Genomic DNA, 26703 nt, shown 5'->3' on the forward strand with positions numbered 1-26703 from the left:
ACAATACATCATATTATACAGAGATATGATGTTAAAGGGGTCATATGATGCTATTTTAAAGATCATTATTTTGTGTATTTGGTGTAACAGAATATGTTGACATGCTTTAATGTTCAAAAAACACATTATTTTTCAAATACTGTACATTAATGTAGTTCCTCTATGCCCCGCCTCTCTCAAACGCTTCGCTTTCTACAAAGCCCCCTCCTTTGACAAGCGCAGTCCGCTCTGATTGGCCAGCTGACCCAGTGCACTGTGATTGGCCGAACACCACAAGCACCTGTCGGAAATGTAACGCCCCTTACCATAATCGCGAGCATATCTCTTTGGATTTGAGACTTTAGTCTTTGCAACTTTACAGATCTTCTTTATGCACCAAGAGCTTGTAACACTCCAAAGAGAAGGGAAAAATTGAAATCGCATCATATGACCCCTTTAATATCACTGTACTGGGAAAAACATCCAAGAAAAAAAGGGTAATCTCTGAGACTAGGTAATGAATAACTAACTAACTAACTAGATGATAGATAGATAGATAGATAGATAGACTTTGCACCATTAAACTTTGCAATATTTTCCCACTCTTCTTTGCAGAACTGCTCAAGTTTCCAATGAGGTTTAAGTCTGAGCTCTGACTAGGTCATGCAAAGACATTTGGTGCTTTGGGTCATTGTCATGTTGAAAGATACACCCTCTTCCCATTGACATCTCCCATCTCTTCTGGCAGAGAGCAGCAGATTTTCCTCAACAATTTGATGGTATTTTGTCCCATCCATTTTTCCTTCTATCCTCACAAGTGCTCTAGTCACTGCTGCAGAGAAACACCCCATAACAGGATATGACCACCTACATGCGTTACTGTAGCAATTCTGTTATTTGGATGGTGAGTTGAATTGGATTTCCGCCAGACATTTCGTTTGGTGTTGAGGCCAAATTATTCAATTTTAGTCTCATCTGCCTCAGAATATTCAAGGTGCGTTTTGGCAAATCTCAGTCGTGACTGCACTCCGTCTTTATTCCAGGCTGCAAAGCAACAAAATGTGATTCTTTTAAAGGGGGGTGATTAATGGTGTATTTTACACAGGTCCTATATGAGAGTCAGAGGTGACTGGTGAAGAACATAATGTTCAATAAAAATCTCAACAGTCTGTTGAGCCCTAGAGTTAGATTTTAGAAGAAGCCAAGTCAGTCTGACAGTCAGTGTAGGAGAGAATATATATAGATCCAAGTAACTTCTCTCTTTCAGTACCCAGCAAAAAAAAGAAAGCCTCCTGGTGCCCATGCTCTCCAGGCCAGCAGGATAACAGTGTTTAAAAGTAAGGGGAGCAGGGCAGGTTCTGGGGTAATGGGTTAAATGGTTAAGGGTACGAGTGTGCGGATGGCGGGGGTTGAAAGGGCAGAGGGAGGAGAGGTGAGATCCAAGACTGCCAGCCCATCTGTTCAGTCAACACACAGGCGGAGAAGCAGGGAAAACAGCGTGACATTTCTGCTATCACCACTGCCACCATGCCAGGATCTTCATCAAGGAGCAGAGACACTGTGAGACATGAGATGTCATAGAGTGATGGAAAAACAAATGCAGCATGAAAGGGTGAAGGAAGTGAATGAAAAGAGAATGGGAAGTAAGTACAGAACGAAAAAGTAAGAGCTGTGATGCAGTGGTTAGTGTCACATATTGAAGCTAAATATGGATGTTGCTCCTTCTTTGAGTAAATCCAGCTTTGGTGCACCAATCTTGGGCATTAAAATAAAATAAAATAAAATAAAATAAATAAAAATGACCAATTACGTCATTCCAAACTGGTATGACTTTTGTTAGTTCCCATATTATTAGTCCCCATTTACTTACATTACACGGACAAAAAAATAATATATAAATCAATCAATAAGAACTGGAACATGCTCGGCTATCAACATTCTTCAAATTATCTTCTTTTGTGTTCAGCAGAAGAAATGAAGTCATAAAAGTTTGGAATGACATGAGGGTAAGTTTTGAGTGAACTAACCCTTTTATTATGTCTTCAGGTGCTATAATTACTTTTGTCAAAAATAGAAAACAGGTTAAGAATATGTCCATCATAATATTTTCAAGGGTGACTACTGCATTTAAACATTAGAGGTGATTCCTTTCATATTTAAATGTGGTAGCTAATCTCAAAACTTTGTTTCTAAGGGGCCATGCTGAGCCCTGGTCGACATGCGAGTAATACAGGTACGGATCTGAACTACAACATGTGCTTATTTCTTCCCACAATGATTTCCTCCAATAAAAGGCAAAAGTCTAAAACAAAAACCTAAAAAACTAAAAAAAAAAAAAAAAAAGACCTAGATGACAACAAAGAACAAAAAATGAAAGAGATCAGATAATGAGTGCATGAAAGAGAAAGACGGAACGAGGATTAGATGAGGGACAGGTGGACACCACTCACTCTACAGGAAGTTCCACACATGTGCTCGTCAATAGAAAAAGGGAGAAAATCTGTTGTTCTCATCCTCACAAACGTAGCTGTGGGGTATCTGTGCATTTGAGTGGCACTTGGGCCCCAGAGGGGATGGTTACAGATGCCAGGGGCCACTTTTGACTGATGTATGTGTGCATCAGCCAGACCACAAAAGGCCTCATTCTGCTCTCTTCATACTCCTCCAATCATCTCCATTATTGACTCTATAATTAAATCACAATCAATTACTCTATATGAGAAGCCTTCATTAAAGCCGGTGCCCTGACAGTGCTGTAACAATCAGTGCAACTCTACAGAAAAAAAAGGAAAAAAGTACGAATTAGGATGTCTGTTAAAGTTTTATTACACTTTTGAAATATCCGCGGCAAAGGCAGTATGGCAGATTCTGTAATTTCCAGTAATTTTACACTTCAATAGCAGATTCCATGCCTGTTTTTGACAGCGGACACAATAATGTGGGCCACTTGTGTTCACACAGCCAGAAAGACCCCCAGGGCACTGAGCAGAGGAAAAAAAAACAAGAACAACAAAGAGACTGGAGAGTCTGGGACTTGACCTGGATTACACATACTCACACACAGCGTGCCACCATTCATTAATTCTTGTAGTTTTTTTGATTGTTAGAACAGCATGGTGTGTCTTAATCAGTCACCATTCCACTCATCTGAATATTAACACGCCAATCAGACCAAAGGGCTTTTTGGCAGCAACAATACACAAACCACATACCGCTTATTCAAAGTGTGTATCTCTGACGCACGTCCATGAAACAACACTTGTTTGCTTTGCAATGTCTGTTTTAATTTAATGTCGGTGTGAAATATAAATACATCTATTTTCTAAATGCATGTTATTGATCTTATTTTTATTCAAAATGTCACTTGATGAAACTCATATTTTGAGTTAGAAGCTTGTGTTCAGATCTACTTCCATTCAATCAGCAAATAACAGATAGAACCAAGGTCCAAATTTCTCTCAGATTTACATCACAATATGGAAGAAAAGATCTGTTGCGACTACAATTTATAGGATTTTTTTGTCGCTAAATGAGAAATGACAGGAAACAATGGGAAAGAAGGCAGGCAATGGGATGCAGAAACAACACCAGTCAGATTCGAACCCGCATTTCCCATTTAAGCACCACAATTCAATGGTTCTAAAAAAAACACAAGCATACTGAATTTATGTGTAAATCCTTTGTAAACAATTCTTTCCACAAAACAACACTTTCCATAAGAATCACTTTACAAACAATTTAAATAAAAAATTGTTCTGCTTGTCTTTCATAAACAAGGTCCAATGTGTTTGGAGCACCTCAAAGCCATGACTATAACATCTATTTTTAAGAGCATTCTTCTACTCAGCGTTCTTTCCGTTGGTCTGGCACAAAGGTATGGGCTGCTTTATTGTCCTATATCCTTCCAGGGGATGAAACAGAATTATTGATGTTAATTTCCCGTGTTGATCTGAGGCGGGACAAGTAAGTGCACCCTCATCTGGACAGATCAAAGGCAGGGGCCGTCAGTCTTAAACCACATGGACATGGCGCAGAGAACCCTCAAAGCCAGATCTGATCCATGGCTTTCTAAACTCTCCACTACAACAAGAGGAAGTGTGAGAGATCACTCATCCCGAAGATTGATCGCAGGGAACACAGCTCTTGACATGATTAGAAACACATGGAAGTTGAAGGTCTATAATGCTGACCACCTTTCTCCTTCTCTTTCTTTCACTCTATCCTCCCACTCATTCATTTTTCCATCTTCTTTTGCAAAAGAAGTGCTTAACCTTTTTTTGCGAGAGAGAGATCTAGGGTGAGATTTGCTTTGAGCATCTGGGGTGAGTAATGGTGGAGGAAGCCAATCAATACCTCTTTGCCTGATGATGGCCATTCAGGGTGTAATTGTGCCTGGTGCCTTTCCCTCCAATGGAACATAACTGCCCCTTTCATCTATTCACCTTTTAGTAGACTCAACCATTTTTGGCTTTGTCTAACCTCTAATGGCTCTCAGACCCGTTTTGTCTTTTGACAGGTGCTTGAGCGCTGCAGATGACGGACGTATTAAACTAAGGACATGCATATATGACCTTCTAGCTCCAACAAGAGCTTATAGACGACCTGCGGTCTGAGGCTACAGACGGATTGAATTACAGCAGTCATGGGAGTCAAGGATCGTTGGCCAAAACCCCAAAGGCCGGTTTGTTTTCCCGAGGCGTGAACGTGGCCATGTGGTGACATCCCCGATACATCTGCACCAGCTGTCTTCGGCACGACTGCCTGTCCTTTTTGACGCCAAACCTCCCACCGCAATAGCACCATCCATATCGCACGAATACATTATCGGCTTTCATCACGTCAACGATGCTTCATCGCACCTCGTCAACCAAGAATCCTGCTAATTATGTACAGAGACTCTATGGTGTCTCTCCTGAACGTCGTGGAAGACAACTGCACATTAAAATGGATGTCAGAGACTGGCAATGTTAGCGCACATTAAAAAGGCACTGCTGTTCGGCTCTGGCCATCAGACTCACTTTAACCGTAGAGTTGATCGGAGACAATCTGCTCATGGTATAGAAGAAAGACAGAGGGAGGACAGAAGGGAGGTAATGGAAACACTTGCCTGGATCCGTACAGGGGGTGGCAGGAAGCAGGGCTGGATGAACAATGGAACAGACTGCCGAGCAGAACGCCTCCCCCCTGCTCAGATCTCTGGCTTCTGCTCTTGGTCACCACAAGTCCTCAGAACTTCAGAAGAACTTCTCCCAGTATTCTTCATTTGAGACTGATGATACTTTCTCCAGTGACTAGCCTCACTCTTGTCTGTGTTTTTCAGTGTAAAGACAAAACCAAGGTGGAGAAGTTTGTCATTACTTCTTAGACATTTTCAACAGACCATCAATCCAGGAATTCTGAGCTCAAAATGCTGAGCAGAATCTGTTGTGCAGAACTTCAGGGGTCATTACTTAAAAAAACGATGATCAACATAAACAAAAATGTTCTGAAGATAGATGCATGGATACATGGATTTTTGGTAGTCTATAAACTGGGATGCATAACATATCAGTAACATACTGGATCTTGGTAGATATGAGAAACATTTAAATTGAACAGTATCATCAATATTTGATATTTAATAGCAAATGCATGTTTCTCATATTTTTACATTTAGATTACCTTTACTAGATTATCATATAACACTCACTTAAAGTTAATCTTTAAAACACTAATAATTTAATAACACTATTAAATGCAATCTTTAGCATCCACTTTTCATACTGTACATTATAATGTTGTGATCCCTAAATTCACTTATAGTATAGTATATTAAAGTAAAATGAATTAGTTTTTAGATGTAATTTAAATGTAATTTTGAAAAACTTTTTAAATGTAATTTATTTAGACAAAACATAATAGAATTTTAACATAGGCCATATAACAGTTATCAGACATAACATTAAATTAATTATTGGCTTATCTATACTGGCCAGAATTTTAATATCAGTCTATCTCTATCTCTAAATTCATATGAGAACTTCCATTTCCTGTGGATTGCATTTTACTCCCAACATTTGATTGACATAGCAAATCAATTGTAATAAGAAACTATTTCCAGAAACTCCATATTGAGGTTGGCATCTTCAATATATCTCACTACAGATAAGACAAAAAATTTAATTAAATAAAAAAAATAGTAGTGAGAAAAACTTTACCATACAGTACACAAACCAACAACAACTCAGCAATGGTAAAAAAAAAAAGCTTTAAATCACAAGGTAGTTCCAGAACCTCTTCCATGAACTCAGAATTTGAGCATATGGCAAATGCTATAGCCTGAATCCGGACCGTAGGTGGAGGTAAAACCCGTGAGGTCTAATTATACACCCGGTGCAACAGTAATCTGTCATGTTCATTAGCACTCACGGTGTACATCGTTAGTAGTATCCACAGAGCACCATAATGGCTCAAATTACACCGTCATCATCAGCTATAATCACCCCACTTTCCACAGCCATTAAACTGAGCAAAGAAAGTCAGCGAGTCCGCAGAGACTGAAATAACCCAAAAAAGGCAACAATACGTGCTAAAAGTGGGTTTGTTACATCTGGGATTTGTGAAATTTCTACAACATTCTCTATATTGTCTTAATGGCGATCTGCTTCATAAATCACCACAAAATACATTACATAAATGAAGCACAACAACATGATGAAATTAAATTAGGATAATAGATTCTGATCATTTTGCAAGACCTTGTTGCTCTCAAACGTTTTGATTTAAGAACTCTATTAGGCAGAACCATATGAGGTACCTGACCTCCATAGATCTAATGGCTTGTCCATTATGTCTTCTTGAATACTTACACTGTGTCATAGCTAAACCTAACAAATTTACAGACCAACTAATCATCGGCCCATATGAAAGTATTGACCCCTGCAGATGCAAAACCATCTGCGGCCATAAAGTTTCTGCATGCCTGTCTTTTGAACATGAAAATGTTGGGTTTGTTTAATAGAAAACAGATTAATGCTTGTTCTGAATTAAAATACACATACTTTTCAGTGATAAACCAGTTTAATAACCAAAGAAGAATTTTATTTGGAGTTCAGATACGGATTGGGATTCTACTCTCATTCTCATCTTGGCCATTAGGACACTGTGAGGTCATGTGCTCAGTACAGTATCTCTTTGCTTATACAGTAGAATAATGGAAATTCTTTAGACGTCTGTGGTGCTAGATGCCTCTTTAATTTAGTCGACTAAAGAGGGTTTGACTGGCACCATCCAGGCTTTAAATACAGACTCTCTGAGCTAGCACAGACAACTGACCTCACATACTCATAACATAACAGGAAACGACAGGTGCTTGCATGTTTCTGATTACTTAAGGAGCATTATAGGAATATTCAACCTCAAAGAGCTTTCAACCTCCTGTTGAAAATGAGTTGTTGAGAAGATGGACTTCAGAGAATTTCTCACTTGGAAAGGTGCAAATTAGACTACAGTAAGAGATGGCATGGAGAAAGAAAAAAAAAAACATTGGCATAGATATTTTCAGAAGAACTTTTCAGCTCATGATGCCTATGGAGTCAATATTGATCCTGTATCAAGCAAAGCAAAAAAAAAAAAAAAAAAAAAAAAACTACTTTGTGTCAAAATACACTTGACATTTACTGAAAAATTGAACCGGCCAACAGTTTGTATCTTTACAGGAAAGCTTTGTGCAATAGAAAGTTAAGTTCTGAGGATCTACATTCATATGAGACTGATCTAATCAAATAACGCCTGGCCTTCCTCTCTCAGACCAAACTGAGGGAATCGAGCTTGACTGAGCCTCTGTCTGTGGCACATGTCTGAGAGTGTTAATGTCTGCAGTGAAAACTACAAGAATGTGTGTGTGTGATTACAGTATGTGTACAATTCTGTTCAAATGTATGGGGTCAGTAAGGAATTTTATAGTTTTTGAAAGCCGCATTTATTTGATCTAAAATACAGTAAAAACAGAAATATTGTGAAATATTAGTAATTTAAAGTACATGTTTTATATTTTAATATATTTTAAACTACAATTTATTCCTGTGATGGCAGAGCTGAATTTTCAGCATCATTACTCTCCTTAGCAATCATTCTAATATGAAGGTTCAGTGCCCAAGAAACATTTCTTATTATGCTGCTTAATATTTTTGGAAACCATGATGCAATTTTATTTCTCAGATTAATAAAAAGTTCAAAAGAACACCATTTATTTGAAATAGAAATATTTTGTAACATCATTAATGTTATTACGGTCACATTTAATCAAAATAATGTGTCTTTGCTGAATAATATTAATTATTATAAAAAAAATATATTACTGACCCCAAACTTTTTCAGAACTTTACAATAGTGTATTCACCCTGAAATCAACAGATCTGAATGAAATACTGATCAATGGATCAGTTAGGACGGCAACTGTAAATTCATTAATGACGTGATAAATAAACATCAAACTCAGAAGAAGAAGGACAGAAGGAGAATCTCTTGTCACCAGCCTGTAAACATAAAATAAACAGTATATTCTATTCAACCCTTTGCACATGCTGCATATGATTATTAAACTATTTCCAGACAGAAAAGCAATGCACTGTTCCTGCAGCTCCTATAGCTGTTCCCATTCATTTCTCCTCAAATCTACCATATTCTCGTACTGATTGTTACCTTTCAGAGGCTTGTCTAAGCAAGCCTGCCACATCTACACTCTTTAATGTAATCAAAGGCAGGAACAGGCCTGTATTGAAAAAAAAGGATAGGTCGGAACAAGAGCCTTAGCACAGAGGTGCTACAGATGAAGAAGAAAAGACCCATTCAGCGGTGGGACACATAGACCCAATCACATATTCATGCCATTTTCCATTCATCCAATCATCTTAATCAGAACATTGCATCTTGGGAATCAAAGGGGAGATGATTGAACTTCCATTAAAGAGGCCTTTTAGTGATTCATATGTAGATGGAGGGGAGAACAGCGACGGCCAGTTAGCTACTGTTACCTACACTCAAACCGCACGCATGAAACTCCCTGTGATACTGTTACCATGGTGAACTGAAGACTGAGACGACCATACCCTTTCACAGAAATAAACCAATCTTCAGATCACAGCACTCGTAAAGGTGAGGGGGGCGCCGATGTGGGCAGCTGTCGCCATTGATGACTGACATGAGCCATTTTATACTCCTAGTAGGGATTCAAATTGGGATTTAGAAGAAGGAGGCTGGTCCTTCATCTAAATTGTAGACACCCTACATCTGATAAAGAAAGGCTGGCAATGTTTCTTACATTTAAAGGTTTTTGGACACTTAAAATGACATTTCATTGCCTTAAAAAAATATCAAAGCAAGTGGCATCTGAAATCAGGCATAACCACAGGTGTAGTATAATCACATTACCTATGAACATCTAACAACGTTTGTCAAATAAAATGTCACATGTGTAATTTTCATCTTCATTTAAAACCTAACAAATATAATTTTGTGAAATGTTATGCTTGAAAAACTTTTTCTTTTCTTTTTAAATAAAGTCGCCAGTTGTTCTGATATTTTGTTTTATAATTAACTGACATTCATACATTTTTAAGTGTGAGTAGTGTCCAAATTGTTTTTGGGGCTTCTGTATAGGCCTCCACGTGTTTCTGCTTCTGCCCTGCTGTGCAGGGTGCAATGATGCCACTTCCTACCCAAAGGCTGTCCAGGTTTTTGCTGATGAGCATCAGACTTGGTTGTTGACTTGATCAAACATACAAACACACAGCAGGAAAGACATTAGGAAATGTGTTAATTGAGAGAGAGACGAGGAACAAGGGAGGCTGTCGCTCCGTCAGCAGGTCTGTGAGGGAGGGATGAGGTAAGTTGCACCATCTGTGACTCTGACACTTGTTTCAGAAGCTTTTAGAGGCCATTAGCACACTCACTAAAGGTCACACGCCAGTGCTCACACACACAAACACATGCACATACACAAATAAACACATGCATACAAACATTTTCACATATAAATAAACACTGATGTACAAACATGCACATACACAATAAATCAACCTCAGTCGTGCTAAATATGAATTTGACAAGAGAAGAGTTAAGGATGCTGCCAGCATGTACCTGTCAACCTCACTGAGCATCATCATGGTGGAACGGTGCCTTTGAAAGACAACTGTAAAACATGAATGTGACTCAACAGTGCTGCAGACTGTGATGCAGAATGCTCAAAATGTGACAAAAATAAATAAATACAAATTTGTGACAATTTAAAATAAAGGCAGAGAAATGTATTATTATATTTATCAGCCTTTATCTGGTAAGGAATTGTCAGTAGTTACACAATGTTTTTCCTGCTCTATTTTTAACACGCATACTGTAAACCAAATACACTGTGCAACAGAACGTTATTTTCACTTCACTATTTAGTGCTTAATCTTGTTTTGTACACACACACACGTCTGGTTTGCTATCCTTGTGGGGACTCTCCATAGGTGTAATGGTTTTTCTACTGTACAGACAGTATTTTCTATTGTCCTACACCAACCCTACACCTAAACCTACCCCTCACAGGAAACTTTCTGCATTTTTGAGTCCCCATGAGCCTGTGTGTATTCAGGTTTAAGTCCCCACCAGAATAGAAAAACAGGTACACACATACATACACACACACACACACACACACACACACACACACACAGTGATTTATAGAAGTGGCAACTGCATTCTATATCTTACTAAAACGGAATTCACCAAAATTATTTCAGCATTCTCAAGAAGTTTGTGTCCTCCTGAATGTTTGTACACGTGCGCAGCGCGATCTCCGATCTCACAAACCAAAATAATAGACATGATTGTCTCAGGCCACATGTAAAATCATATGAATTATTATAAAGATTATTAAAATGAATACGTATGGATGACAGTTGATTAAAATCTATAATCGTTGCATCCCTACATGCGGTAGATGGGCGTCGCTGACCTTAGCCGTGTGCCTCAGTTTTCTCGCCATCTTGCACAAAGAGTGTTGGATTTTCAAGAAACTTTCAAATTTAAAGTTAAAGAAGTTAAACTCAAGACCTTTGCATCTATCTGTTTTCAAACACAAGAACAGTCTTAAAAGTTCTTTTCACAGATAAATAACTTTTATGAACATTTTCATTTTAATGAATCAGTTAAACAGATTCATAAATCAGTTTCTAAAGTACTTTACGCAAATGAATAACTCTAATGAACAAGCAGGTTTAAATGAATCAACTGAATAGATTCACAAAATGCTTAAATACTATTTATTTGCTTTGTTTTAAGTCTTATTTATAGTGTTACCAAAAAGTTTTCATAAAGAAAAGGTCTTTTATCACGGCAGCTGTGGTGGAATTTGCTGGAAGGCAAAATGGCCAAGAGATATGAGGATAAATGAGAAGAGAGAGGCAGAAGAGCAAGAAAGAAAAGAGGACAGCTGGTGACAGAACGGAGGGAGCGGGCCTGCTGCAGTCTCTGTTAATGGCAGTAGCAGGAGTAGTGAACATTTGTTCTCACTCTCTCTCCTCTACATAAACATCCGCTGAGAGTGCAACACTATCATTCCACACACAGCAACTCTTTCTGTCTTCCTCTATCATTCCATCCCTCCAGTCCTTTAGCATATATCACTTCTCACTTCTTTTCAGCTCACTCAACAGTGTTTATGTACCCTGCTTAAAAAAAAAAAAAACAATTCTTAAAGTTGGTTTTAGCTGGTCTAGCCAGGCTGGGAGACCAGCCAACTATCTCAGTCTGGTTTAAACTGCTGTTTTTTCTTCAACATGGTACAGCGCTGCCTTCAAAACTGTGTATCAAACATGGTTGACCTAAAAGATCATTTTAATCTCTTGCCTTACAAGGTAAAGCTGCAAGCCGCATTCCTCCCTCGCCTCTAATGGGAGAAATTCTTAAAGTTGGTTTTAGCTGGTCTAGCCAGGCTGGGAGACCAGCCAACTATCTCAGTCTGGTTTAAACTGCTGTTTTTTCTTCAACATGGTACAGCGCTGCCTTCAAAACTGTGTATCAAACATGGTTGACCTAAAAGATCATTTTAATCTCTTGCCTTACAAGGTAAAGCTGCAAGCCGCATTCCTCCCTCGCCTCTAATGGGAGACAGTCATATGCTCGGTCACAGTTTTACATGCAAGCCAAGAGGCTTTGAGGAACTGCAATTTTGCTGAATTGCCTCACATTAAGGTTAATTATGTAATATTTCATTTCTGATGAAAAGTAGCAGGGTTGATGAGATAAAAGTGAAGTCTGGAAGTGTTTAAAGCTGTCTAGTTTCACTGAGAGACGTTTGAAGTGTCTGAGAAGAAATGGCTCAAATCTGTCTTCATGACAGATGAATTGTATTTCATAAGTAAAAATAAAAAAATAATAAAAAAAACAGACACTTTCAAAATCTAAATTCGGAATGGATGAGCCGGTTTCAAAGACACTGTAAAATGTAGATAAACGCACACTTTCTATGAGATGCAAAGCATAGTAAAGTGACTGTAATGCACAGCCTTGTTGCTTATTGCTGTGTGCAGTTACATTTGCAGCTGTAGGTTTTCACAGGATTGTGTGGGTTAGGCAGTGTAATATCTGTTGTTGAGGGTGTGTGTTTGTGTGTATCACAGCAGCAGAATGAGGTGCATTTGGCAGTCCACACGGGCCTCCATCTGTCTGCAAGATGTAAAACATCCTAATGTGTCCCATCCTCCACCTGAGGCTATACGTACCTTACCCTCCCATAGAGCTACTCCATCTCTCTGTCACATACACACACACACAAGCTATTCGGTTCTCCTGTGGTGCTAAATCATCGGCTCGTCACACAAACACACAATACCAGTAATTTACCACTATAATTTAAAAACACATGCATTTATACACTCTAACAACACTAAACAATGTGGTGTACAAACATACAACATGGTTAAACACAAAGAGAAATCAACTCACAACTGATTCCAATGAAGTCTGAGGTGCTAAGCTAAACATGTGATACTCCAGTGAGCATAAACTCACATTGTAGACACAAGCACTGGGTAAAACCATAAAAAGGACCAAAAAGGACCTAACAGCAGAATTCCTCAAATAAAAGTTAGTTAACATAAGTCAGCACATTTAAAGCTACTGTTGCTTAGTATCACAGCAACTGTTTGCACGTCCAGCTTCTCTTGTATGAAAAGTATCTGTACAAATGACAGACGGCAAAATCCCAAGAAAAGCTTGACAATGAAAGAAATGCAACAATGTATTAGTTTTAAAATGTAACACTAACATGGGAGTAATTCGAACATAGCTTTTGTAATAAATACAAAGCAAATCATCAATGTGCAATAAAAAAATAATTAAATGCAGGCTATGTATGCTAGTATTACTTGTTTTTCTACTTCGACAAGTATTTCTTATGTCAACTAGCAACAGCAGTATTGTTCAGTCGACTAGTCTCTCACATTCCTAGTTAGTTTGAATGTGTAAAAAATGCTAATGGTAAAAGACTGTAAAAAAACCTGCTAACTGGTTAATGGCAAGTTCCCTTACTATATATGGTGAAAAACTATAATAGATCTAAACGGACATTTGATGTACTTTTTAAACAAAATTCTGTTAAACATACAGATTCTAGAATTAAAAACGAAATCATCTTGCAATTTACAGTGGAAAATTTTTTTTAAAATTCCCTGAATGACACTTTACATTTCATGGTATTTTGTTCTTGTTAGTTTTTTGTTGTCAGTTATGTACATTTGGGTTTTGTGGCACATCTTACGCTGTTTATTTAATGCTTATTGCATTATGTTAGCTTTGCGTGTATTACCATGATGGTGTTTTGTATTTGTGTGCATGACACTATGCACCTTCTATATATTAATATATACCTCAGCTTGTGAAAAAGCTACTTACTGTATGATGAACTGTAATTCATCATGTCTCTTATATCACCAGTATAATTATAGTGGATATCCTTATATTATACAGGTATAAAACAGATTTTAGTACTTTAGTCTGATGAATTTCAATGTAGTCATGTAAAACCTAAAATGTTGCTATCGTTTTTACCATCAACTTCACATTATTATTACGTTTTTGGTTTTACAGTGCAGACTGATTACCATCAGAAGAGGCTAATAGACCGTACACAACCTAATAAGGGTGTGCTAAAACAACAGAATGAGGGAAATAACAGTGTCATTGTATGACTCAGTAACCTGTTAGGAGATTTTGAAAGGAAGGGCTAGATGTAAACATCTGGCCTTTGAATGCTAAGGACTGAGAAACAGTGAGACATAAAAGGTTGATTTTCCTCTTTTGTCATACGTTTATCACTGAGCTGCAGGACCATATCCTGGCTTAATGTCCCAGATCTGCAGCACTGCTCCGACCCACAGACACAGCTACCACCAAATCAACACTGCCACTATCAGCAGAATGGACACTAGCCAGTGACTCCCACTGGGCACTAAATAGTGGCCAACAACACTGGATCTGAGCCAGGCAAAGAACAAAATACCATCCGCACTGGCCAGCTAAAGATTTACCAGGCACATATAACACTGAGATGGAAAACAGAAGAGGTATCGGAGCCAGAAAATAAACATTTCATCTAGTCAGTGACAACGTCTAGGGTTTCTGACCTAAAATAAGAAATTTGTGTTCAGTATCAGAGAATCCGAATGGTGTCTATAGCTTCACTGGCTCAACAAAGTGGCTGACATTCAATTGAACAAATCTTTATTTGATAGTAAACACAGACTGAAATAGCTCAGCCTCTCCTGTTTTAAAGAAATAGCTCACCCAAAAATTACAATTGCATATTTTATTCATTCCAAACTGTCTTCGGTTATTTTTGAAGCTTGTAAATTAACAGCATGTCTGTAATAACATAAAGGTGTAAGAATGATGACAATGGCACTTTTTTTCTAGATGAACTATCCCTTTAAAAGCTCTAAATGAAGACTGTTTCTTCAGTGAGAGACATTTCAAGCACTTGGAAACACTGATTTACAATCAGTGGGGAGGTCATGTTTCTCAAGGGGCGTCTCAGCTAGTCTTCTGTACTTCACCTGCTCTTAACCTTTGAGGTCAGACATCACAAATACACATAATGCTAATTGAAAAGAGCAGTCAATATTTTTCTATCGATCTACAGAATGCTTCAGATGCTTTAGTCCCTGGTTGCATGTAAAAAAAAATATGAGGACCAATACGAGAGGAATATAAGAAGGGATAAAAAGAAAAATAAGTGCTTGAAAAAAGTTCAACTTAAGGTACAAGAACAAAATGAACTATGTAGTCTATAGTTAAACCAACTAAAACAGCACAAAAAGAGGAGGCCACAACACAAATGCCCATTTGGTAGAGATTATTCTCTTGGGAAAGTAATTAATTCATAACGTATTCATCCTGAATCTGTTTGGACTCAGCATAGACTATGGGGATGCTTTGTTTCAATTTAATGATGAGCCGCCTGGTCTTGCTGGTGCCGGCCGGCCGATCGACGGGCAGATGGGCAGGGGTTGGCACAGGTGCCCACCATGATGCAAATTAGGCCTGGCACTGGCGCAGTGTGAAGACAGGGGAGATTGAGCGCTGTGACACAGAGACGGTGTGCCATATGGAGCTGAGGCTGACTGCTCTGTTTACCAGTGGTCGAAGTCAGTTATACACATGCAAGCGGACCGAAACGCGTTCAACCGTGAGCGTAAGCCAACAGAGCGTCCCAACAGCAGTACGGGCCAAAATTCCGTCACACGACATGTGACCGACCAGCGACCCATCGCTGCAGTTTAGCATGTGCGTCAAATCAACAGTCATCCATCATGACCTTTACATGTGTGGGAGAAACTGTTCACAGCTGAAACAGCCTTCATATGAAAATGAAAATTTATGAATTTACTCACCCTCACATCGTTCCAAACCTGTCTTTCTTTCTTCGGTGGAATACACAATAATCACTCTTTGAATGAAATTACAATGAACAGGGACTGGAGCTTTCAAGTTTCATACAAGACCCAAAAACACCATAAAACAGGGGTCACCGAACTCGGTCCTGGAGGGCCGGTGTCCAGCAGTGTTTCGCTTCAAACCTAATCAAACACCTGAACCAGCTAATCAAGGTCTTACTAGGAACACTTCCAGGCAGGTGTGCTGAGGCAAGTTGGAGCTTAACTCTGCAGGACACCAGCCTTTCAGAACAGAGTTTGGTGACCCCTGCCATAAAATAAATTTTGTTATTCATACAATACATGTTGTTGATCTGATTTACAAAATTGAATTATTTGTTCACCAAACTGAGTCGCACGATTCTCGCTGACTCAATAATCCAGTAAATCAGTGAATAAAAACATTTTGAACTATTTATCACAATAAATTATTGCATGACTTCAGAATATAGTGTACGAGTCAAATGGACCACCTTTCATGGTATTTTTATGGTGCTTTTGTGTCTTTTTGAAGCTTGAAAGCGTCAGTCTTCATTCAGTGTATCTGCATGAAAAAAAGAGTGAAGAGAATATATTTCAAAACAACATTTTATGTTCCACAGAAGAAAGAAAGTCATACAGGTTTGGAAAAACATAAGGGTGAGAAAACTATTTTTTTGATTCATTTGAACTGTCCCTTTAAGAGAGACACACAACAACAAAGACAGAAGAGAAGAGGAACGGACGAAAGCAAATACAAACACAAAGAACAGTAGTCTTGCCTCAGCAACCCGAAACCTTTCTTCTTGGTCTTCTTATCCAGCTCATCACCGACCTCATCTGATTTCTTCTTCTCTTTCTCCTTTCCTTTGCTTTTCAACTTGTCTTTCTTCTTGCCTTTGGCCTTCTTCTTCTTGACTTTCTTGTTCTCCTCATTGTCTCCCGCACCTTGTCTGGAGGAGCCGCTGGCCGGAGTATCTCGTCCAGAGCTCTGGTCCGACCCCTCATCTGTTTCAATACAACAAGCAAACAAAAAATATGATGAATACACTGGCCTACAAGTGGGCAGCACAACCAAAATCATATACATTACACATTTCTTGTGTTTCTATAACATAAACTGAAAATAATCTACCATAGCATAAAGAGCATAGCAAAACCTCAACTGGTTTCATAGATTTCTATATTCACACAGTATTTACCTTCAAACCGCCTAGTCCTAGTGTGGACTATATCTCGAGTCATGGAAATATAAAAGATCTATTTTTTCAGCTAATCTGCCCTGGACCATCAAACAGTTGCTCACATTATCATAATCAGAGGGAAAAATAAACAAGGGAAACGGATAACTGGATAGAGAGATGGGGAGTAAAGATAAGCATAGAAAAAAGTGAAAAAAGAGGCTTGGGTAACTGAGGAACCTGCTGACATAAGCATCTGTTACTGGCTATCCACTGTGGGGCACTCTGCGTGTCTGTGTGTGTGTGTGTGTGGCAATCAATCGCGGCTGCATTATGTATCTGCGCTCTGAGGTTTGTCAGACGGTAGCGGCGGTGCTGGGAGCAGATGCACGTTTACCAGGCCGCCTCAGAAAGCACGTTAAAAGAGAGATGAGGAGACGTGCGAAAAAGCATCAGTCTTTCATAAGCTTCACAGCAGCCATCTTACTAACCCTCCACTTGTAGCTCAGGGGAAGGTCCCGACAGCCCTGTATACTGTGATTTATTGATGGCTAGTTGTATCTTACAGGCCAAAATATGACAAGGGAAAAGACAAGGAAATTAGTGAAGGAACAGACAAGAGAGATCTGGGTTTGTAACCAAAAGCTTGCAAGTATTGGTCGACCAATATGTTTTTCAATGGCCGATATTGATGTGTAGAGACCAGGGAGACCAATACATAGACATACAACGGCAAATGGTACAAAGAATTGTGAAAATTACATTGACAATTACATTTTCGCAATATTTCTCAAAGGCTTTTGACAAAGCTATTGGTATAACCAATGATACAAGTTGGAACTACCAAATCTTTTAATGTGTACACTTTTCACTGTGTACTTGAGTCAGACACTAACCCAAAGTTACTGCAGGTTAGGACTGTGCCTGTTACATTACATGGCATTAACCTCCAATGAGGAACAGTAAAGTCATGAAAAATAAACTCCACTTGCTTTGGTTTGGTGGTGATACAGAATACATTACATTCAATATGACTCTGAACCAGTTCCATCATGAATGACAGAGATAAACAAAATAAAACAAAAATATAAGCATGCAAAAAACTGAGTCGGTTCTTCTGAGGCTTAGTCCAAGGCCAACAGCAGCATCCGTCTCCCCATGGCCTGATTTCTACACAAACAAATGCCGATCCGCTGTTTAAACTAGCATTGAAGCGGGTGGCTTGGTAATGACTGTACAGCCGCCCTATTATTCAGAGACACAGAGGAACCTCAAAGGCCTGCTCCAGCTCCCACTTCTCTAATATGCATCAGAAAACTCTTTTGTTCGGATCAGCGCAAAGGCTTATTGTAAATATCAATCCGCTGAACACAATGCCGAACGCCAGAGAAAAAAAATGGTGAGAAAGGATAAAGAAAAAAGGGGAGATATTTCTCATCATGCTCACGTCTCAATATGAAAACGTTTTAAAAGAGCAGGGCTTGAGGACTTAGAGAGCAGTACCTATGCTCTGAAAGCCTTACATAATAAAGCTATAATGACACTTCTGTGAGCTCAGTGAACTAATGGAAACCATTTCAAAGGGAAATAAATCCCATCCTTAAATGTCTCTCTGTTTATCATCCTCACTGATGTATGGCCTTTGATATTTATATGGGTTCTTCTTCATGCGAGAAGACTGCATCCTCTTAATTTTCTCTTTAGGATGGTGGTGTAGTCGCTAAGGCTCAAGGCTTGCAACTGGAAGTTACAGGTTCGATCACTTCATATATCATCTATATAATTTGGGCTAATTTGATCATGCTTTCATTTTTTCAAGACTGTAGTACTCAGCTAAACATGAAGTTTAACACATTTTACTATGCTTAAATCCACTAAACCCATCTCTCCAAAATCAGCAAAAATGCCAAAAAAGTCAGCAGTGTACTTACAGTGTACTTAAAGCACACTTTCATGAATTTCTATACACACATTCTATACACACTAAAATGAAATGATTTTAGTTCAATAATTTTATATTTATATATATGTTTATATATATATATATTTTAAAATTACACTAATTTTTATGTGTTCGCTAACATACTAAAGCACATGTAAAGTATTTGATTATAATTTTAACACTGTTATTTGATATTACATTAAAACTATACAGTTTTTAAACCATTTTAATTTAAATGGCATATATGTTTCAATAGAAATTACATTACAGTATATTTTAATTTACCATAAATGCTTGTCAGTACATTCAACAATACTCTTTAAGCACATTTAATAGACAATATAAGTAATAATAAAATAACATATAAAGTTTAAGTCCAACTTAAGTGGGTCAACAAAAAAAAACTCAGCTTATTGAATGTAACAAATTTAAACTATAATACATTTTTATTTAATAGCAATTAATATGCAATGAAAATATTACTTTCATTTCAAACTATTATATATTCCTTTGAAGTATATATTTTTCCTTATGTACTCTTTTTAAAAGTATGCTAATCTTTCACAAGGGTATGCATGAATAGATTGATAAATGTATGTATATAATCTCTCTCTCACACTCACACACACACACACACACACAAACACACACACAGAGTGGCTGGTTAAAATGTGATGTTTAAACTCTTTTTTCTGAATACAGGCAAATTATCATCCCACAACAGCGATGGTAATGAGAAGTGAGAGGAACGCTGTGTGCCCAATTACTGTCCTCAGTGATTAGTAATAAGCTGCCGCTGTTTTTTGACCAGATCATCACGGTGTGCACACGTAAGTGTGTGTTTGGCATCTCCACATCGAGGTAAACAGCAGATGTAATCACACGTCGATGAGCAAATAAGTAAATAACCTGACAATCTGTGTTAATGAGTTTGTTTTGAAGCTACAAACTCATAACTAGGTCAATCCCAAGTTGCAGTATTGAACCACATCTTAGTTTAAAATTTCAGAGAAAATCTTACAACGAAGAGTTCCGGTTTTATTTTGATCTCCACGAATAGGGAAGTTAGATACTGCTTTGGGATGTGTGTGTGCATGAGACGGGATCTTAAGTCTTCAGCTGTGCCGTATCTGTTCGCACTGACCATAATCCTCTCCTCTCTCACACTCTCTCCTTCTTTCGCCACATGTCTGTATTCTGTCGTCTCACGGAAGGGCCAATTAGGCTGGTGTGTGGGAAGAGAAAGCACATGACAGGGACAAAACCAAACACTTTACTCTCAATCACACTCCCTCGACAGTCACTGACTTTACTCATTCACATCCACAATCACTTCAAAAAATACTGATGTAGGTTTATGGGAGTCTATGGGGATCAAAGTGAAATGTGGAATATAGCAACTACCAATTTCCTAAAGGGAACACAACTTACTTTTTTATAATTATTTCATTTTTTGTTCTTTTTTTTTAACATTTACCCTACCATTCAAAAGTTTAGAGTCAGTAAGTTTCTTTGTGAAACTTTTATTCAGCAAGGATGCATTATATTGATCAAAAGTGACAGCAAAGATATTTATAATGTTAGAAAATTTCTATTTCAGATAAATGCTGGTATCATGGTTTCCACAAAAATAATTAAGTAGCACAACACTTATAATAAAAATACATTTTCTTGAGCACCAAATCAGCATATTAGAATGATTTCTGAAGAGTCATGTGACACTGAAGACTAGATTAATGGCTGTTTGCTATCACATATATATTAAAATGGAAAACAGTTAATTTAAATTGTAAAAATATGTAATCTTGAGCAAATAAATGCAGACTTGATCACAGGAGATTTCTTTCAAAAAAACAAAAAACAAAAACAAACTGGTCCTGCTAATGTGGCAGAAATTACACATTGCATCTTTAGATTCTGTGACTCTGTTGCTGCTGCATTGTGAGTGCTCACCATCATCATCCTCTGGCGGGCCATCGTATGATTTGTCGATTGCTGCACGGAAGCTCTCGTTGCAGCCACGCCCTCTCACCACGTGTGGCCGGGGCCTGTGGAAGGGCAGCAGCTCGTTTCTCTTGGCCTCTGTCATGGCAGTCTGAAGACTCTCTAGAGAACTGGACTTCTTCAGGCCTAGCGTGGGTCCCAACTCCACCCCACCACTCACTGAGACAGGACAAAGTGGGAAATTGGGGGGACAAAAAACACATGACGACACTTTAATACAGTGGTTGCCCAAAATCCATACTCCATTTAAACTTTGTTTTTAGATAATTTAAATCAATGCAATATTTTTGGTTTTTGCAAATTTGATATTAAGAAATTTCGAATTTAACTTTGAAAATCTTTCATTGAAGCAATATACTTAATTATTCTTCAATGCTTTATTATGCTTCAAAATAATAAGTTAACTGGCAGCATTTGTGCCATAATGTTATTACCATAAAAACAGACAAATAAATGAGGTCCATTTTTGGAGGATTTAAATGCGATTCTTACAAGTTTTACGTATAAACACTGAACTGGGCTGTAAAAAATTTGAGCTGTGAAGCAGGTTAAATCATTTTTACAGTCGTTATAGTGTTTTAACTTGTATGGCATTGTAAAACTGGATATAACGTTACACTGAAAATATAAGTGAGTGATTTTTCTGCATGTGTTAATACATGTATTTTATGTTTTGCGGATAAACCATTGAAAATTGTCACGTTAATCAATATTTTGCCACAAATGCTGTTGACTGAGCTTAACTTCTACTGAACCTGGAATATTTCTTTAACTTTTACTCAAAGAATGTTTGCCATTCAAAATATAACTGTCATCATACTGTTTGCATACTACATTTCTTTCTTGCATTTATTTGTCATTTGTGCAAAACCAAAGACATTAACCTAAACTCAAACTTTAAAACGACCTTTTGCTGCCTAGCAAGCACTGGTATTAGGAAACTTAATTCTAGCATCAGCGCTTTATGAAAGACTCGCTCATTTGTTTCAGTGCTAATCAAAGATGGTGGGTCAACTTCAGGCCTAGCGTGGGTCCCAACTCCACCCCACCACTCACTGAGACAGGACAAAGTGGGAAATTGGGGGGACAAAAAACACATGACGACACTTTAATACAGTGGTTGCCCAAAATCTTCTCCACACATTTTTTAAAATTAATTTGAATAAAATTAAATATACAGTGGGTACGGAAAGTATTCAGACCCCCTTAAATTTTTCACTCTTTGTTATATTGCAGCCATTTGCTAAAATCATTTAAGTTAATTTTTTTTCCTGACTCGCTCATTTGTTTCAGTGCTAATCAAAGATGGTGGGTCAATAGAGACCATTGGAGCATTTCCCAAAGGCATTCTGGAAAGAAGACAAAGCTAAACGTTAATAATGTTTGAAGTGCCAAAGGTGGATCTTTATAAAACTGAACATGTATGTGAGTGTATGTATGTGTGTTTGTGAGTGTGTGTAAAATTTTAAACACTCTCTCTCTCCTCTAATGAAAATGACTTTTTAAACATGCGCCTCCACAGGGAATGATGGATGAGAGCTCAATCCCGGGACTCGTTTCTCCATCAATTAGAAGCACCATCTCTCTCTCTCTTTATCTCCCTCCTTTCCTTCTCTGCATACCTCCATCCTTCCTTTGGTCGACCCCACCCTTCTCCAAACATCTCCTACACACACAATCATTAGCTAAAGCACTGCAGCTCCCAGAATGCATTCATGAATCAGGAAATCATCGTATCGACAGGTGATGCGCCTCACTGGAATTCCAATCAGCCTGGCCTGCTGCCGGCACCGGCCCCTTTTTTGTTTGGCTAATGGTCGTTTAAATGAAAGTGGAAGTGGGATCAGTCGTTTAATCTGTGTGGCCTCTAAACTGCCAGAGAAGGCCAGACGAGATGAGCCCAGCCCGGCCCAGCTGCATGCTTTCTGCTCTCAGGATTATGACATGAGAGAAATTTATGCACATATAATTTGGGATGTGGTACAAAGAGAGAGAGAGAAAGAGAGATGAGGAATGGGGCGCTGAGAGACACGGAGGGTGAACGGAGATAGGGACACAGCTGGATGAGAGAGTCTCCATATAACATCACAACAGATGCCACACCTTGAAGTTTGACAAGAAATGAAAGTTCATGAAAGTTCAAAGGACAAAAAGGTTTATATGTGCATATGTATGACATGCTGATTTTGAGTAGGAAGATACAAAGAGCAAGAGCAATGCAAAAAACTAAACTAAACTAAAATAAATAAATATAAATGTATTCAAAAATTGTATAGATGTCTTAAAGGGGTCATGAACTGCCTTTTTAATTATTTTGTACTGTTCTCTGAGGTCCACTTATAATGTTATCAACATTTTTATATAAAAAAGCATCATAATTTAGAAGTAATAGGCTATTTTCTGTCCTGTTTTTAACTGTCCTGTTTGAATAGATGTGGTGGATTGTAGACTCAGAAGTAAACGCTCACTGCTATGATTGGCTAACAGCTGTGTGTGTTTGACAGCTACATCCTTCATAGATGGACGCTGCTGTGATTTAGGTTAAAAATGCATTAATACTCAGTACATATCAAACTATCTGTAATAACAGACAAAGCAATAGTGATCACGTAATAAAAACAGTTACTCACGCTTGTGTGGTGCGACATTTCTGTCGGATCTAATTTATTACGCACAGCATCGTCTTTTAGTTTCAATCTTTCTGAAAATCCTTTGTTGAATTGTGCCTTGTTTGTAAACGAATCGGCGGTAAAATGAAGTGATCAAATGACCAAGTTCTTTCTGACAAGGTCTGATTCTTCATTACAAATAAAGTTCATTCACTCTTTTCTAATGTTGGGATCAGAAGAAAAGCGATGCAAAGACTGTGTTTTTCCACAACTTGGCAATGAACAGCGTCTTGTTGTCTTCGGAGCATCTTTATCATTTGGTTTCTGCGTAGACCTGTGTTTGCCTCACTCCTTATTTACCCACTATGTGTGTGAATCGGTGGGCGGGGCTAAACATGCAGTGATGTAGAAGCAGGTGTTGATCTTCTTCCGCGGAGGCGGTGTTTAGCCACACTATTACATCATAAAGTGGCACATTCCACAACCTGTAGTTTTGACAGATTGGCTTCAATATAAGCTGTTTTTAGACTAACGAGAAAGTTTTATCATAGAATACATCTTAATTAAATCATTATAAAGTTAAAAAAAATATCCTAAATGAATGAATGAACGAATGAATGAATGAATGATAGGTGGTGAGGCACTAAGGCACTATATTTTGAAATAAACATTTCAAAATAGATTTTAGCATTTAGGTATTGGTATAAGACAAAAATGATATTAGTAGAATTATTATTGTAGAATGTCATAGTACCAGATGACTGTCATACTACATTCTTAAAAGTATGTGGTAGTGCTGGTAACAGTGCGTACTAAGATGGCCAATACCATTGTGGTTTATACTGTAAACAGCAGAAATGTATGCATATTTAAGCAAACACCTTTTCAAGACAACTAAAAGCTGTAAAATAAACAACAACAACAACAACTAAAAACAAACAAACAAACAAAAAAAACATGAATGGGGTGCTACTGATGCATTTTATGTTGTAGAATAAAACATGACAATAAATATCCTGAGCTTGTGATAATCACAGGTATTATTTCAACATTTAACCAAAAACCCATTCAAAAAACATACTGACTTCAGAAAGATGGAACCAGAAGTGCACTTATTTTCGAATTCTAAGACTACCACACTCTATCACCTACATAGATAATATCTGCCCTGAGGCATTGCCAAAATGACTGCCGAGTGAACTAACTTTATTTCAAAACACATTTAACAGACACTGTAAAGAGAGGGTCATTCTGTCAGTCTGTCACGCCAAAGATGAATCTGTGGTGGAAGTTAAGAGAAGAGAAATGTGGAGCGTATAATCGGAAAGGTCAGCTGTCTTAGTGCCACTTGTGTTCTCCTGTCACACTCAGAAACACTTACTCTTGGTTCATAAGTGCAGGGTTCAGGAAGCAGCTTTCTGCGAGTTATACTCCTACATACCTCATGTACCAGAGTCTGTCAATCAAACTCAACGGTGTATTCAGGCAGGAAAAGAGGATAGAGACACATGCCATTTACAGTTCAGACGCTCTCTGACATCCTACACACAGAGTAAACCTGTTCTCCGCCACCCCGTCTGGCATCCATCACTGCAGCACAGGTATTAAAAACCTGAAATCCTGGGCTGTTATGATATTTTCGCAGGGGGAGATGTATGGCTTTGATAATTGCCTACGGCAGACCTTTATAAGGCATCTCATAATTACAGTTCACCTTTATTGGGTTAGCATGTGTAAGGGGGTGTAGCAGAGGTCGCTGACTGTTGGAGACTGATGGCTGTGGGGTGGAGGGGTCTGCCACTTTTTGAGTGCAGGGTGATGGATGGTCACTTGCACTGGTAACCAGCACACACCATTAAAGCTCGCCCTCATACCAGCACGAGAAACCCTCCCAGTTAGAGCTTTCATCTTATTTTGATGTAATAAAGATTGTATCAATCAATCAGAAACTCATTATGAGCCTGATCATAGGCAGGGCTGGTTTTGAATGTGTGAGTGTCGGGCCCCACAGATCTGTGCCGCTGTCATCGGAAGCCTGCGTGTTGCCAGATGTTGAGGGGGTTCTTGCCATTATGGACCGCAACAGTGCTCGTTGGCTTTAAAGCAGGGCACCCTCCTGCATTCTTAACACACTCTGAGGTGTGCATGAGTGCATTTAGAGTGTCTGTAATGAGCCGATTTCGTGTATGAATATAGAAGCCCTATGACTACAACTACCATCATTTGAATTGTCATAAAATTATGAAATTATCGTACATTATGGGATTTTTTTCATTATTGATCATACATCGTACAGAGGTCAAAATTATCATACAAATACGATAATTATCATACGTCTGGCATCACTGGGCCTCGGAAAACTTCCAAGGGGGCCACAAGATGACTTAAAATTATTTAAAATACAGGTGCATCTCAATAAATTAGAATGTCGTGGAAAAGTTCATTTATTTCAGTAATTCAACTCAAATTGTGAAACTCGTGTATTAAATAAATTCAATGCACACAGACTGAAGTAGTTTACGTCTTTGGTTCTTTTAATTGTGATGATTTTGGCTCACATTTAACAAAAACCCACCAACTCACTATCTCAACAAATTAGAATACTCCATAAGACCAATAAAAAAAAACATTTTTAATGAATTGTTGGCCTTCTGGAAAGTATGTTAATTTACTGTACATGTACTCAATACTTGGTAGGGGCTCCATTTGCTTTAATTACTGCCTCAATTCGCCGTGGCATGGAGGTGATCAGTTTGTGGCACTACTGAGGTGGTATGGAAGCCCAGGTTTCTTTGACAGTGGCCTTCAGCTCATCTGCATTTTTTGGTCTCTTGTTCCTCATTTTCCTCTTGACAATACCCCATAGATTCTCTACGGGGTTCAGGTCTGGTGAGTTTGCTGGCCAGTCAAGCACACCAACACCATGGTCATTTAACCAACTTTTGGTGCTTTTGGCAGTGTGAGCAGGTGCCAAATCCTGCTGGAAAATGAAATCAGCATCTTCAAAAAGCTGGTCAGCAGAAGGAAGCATGAAGTGCTCCAAAATTTCTTGG

General features: G+C 38.3%; 1 protein-coding gene across 3 annotated transcripts in view; it reads right to left on the reverse strand.

The window, feature by feature from the left end:
* The window catches only part of LOC107721601 (partitioning defective 3 homolog B-like), a 334485-nt gene that overhangs the window by 89515 nt on the left and 218267 nt on the right, over positions 1-26703 (reverse strand). For all 3 annotated transcript variants that reach the window (XM_016529701.1, XM_016529700.1, XM_016529699.1), the window contains exons 17-18: positions 20991-21200; positions 16697-16922 (exon numbers count right to left, since the gene is read on the reverse strand). In XM_016529701.1, coding sequence (XP_016385187.1) covers positions 16697-16922; positions 20991-21200 — 436 coding nt within the window. The remainder of the gene's footprint in view (positions 1-16696; positions 16923-20990; positions 21201-26703) is intronic.

Source organism: Sinocyclocheilus rhinocerous, unplaced genomic scaffold (genome assembly GCF_001515625.1).
Source record: "Sinocyclocheilus rhinocerous isolate Xijiao unplaced genomic scaffold, SAMN03320098_v1.1 scaffold30, whole genome shotgun sequence".
In the NCBI taxonomy this organism is placed as follows: domain Eukaryota; kingdom Metazoa; phylum Chordata; class Actinopteri; order Cypriniformes; family Cyprinidae; genus Sinocyclocheilus; species Sinocyclocheilus rhinocerous.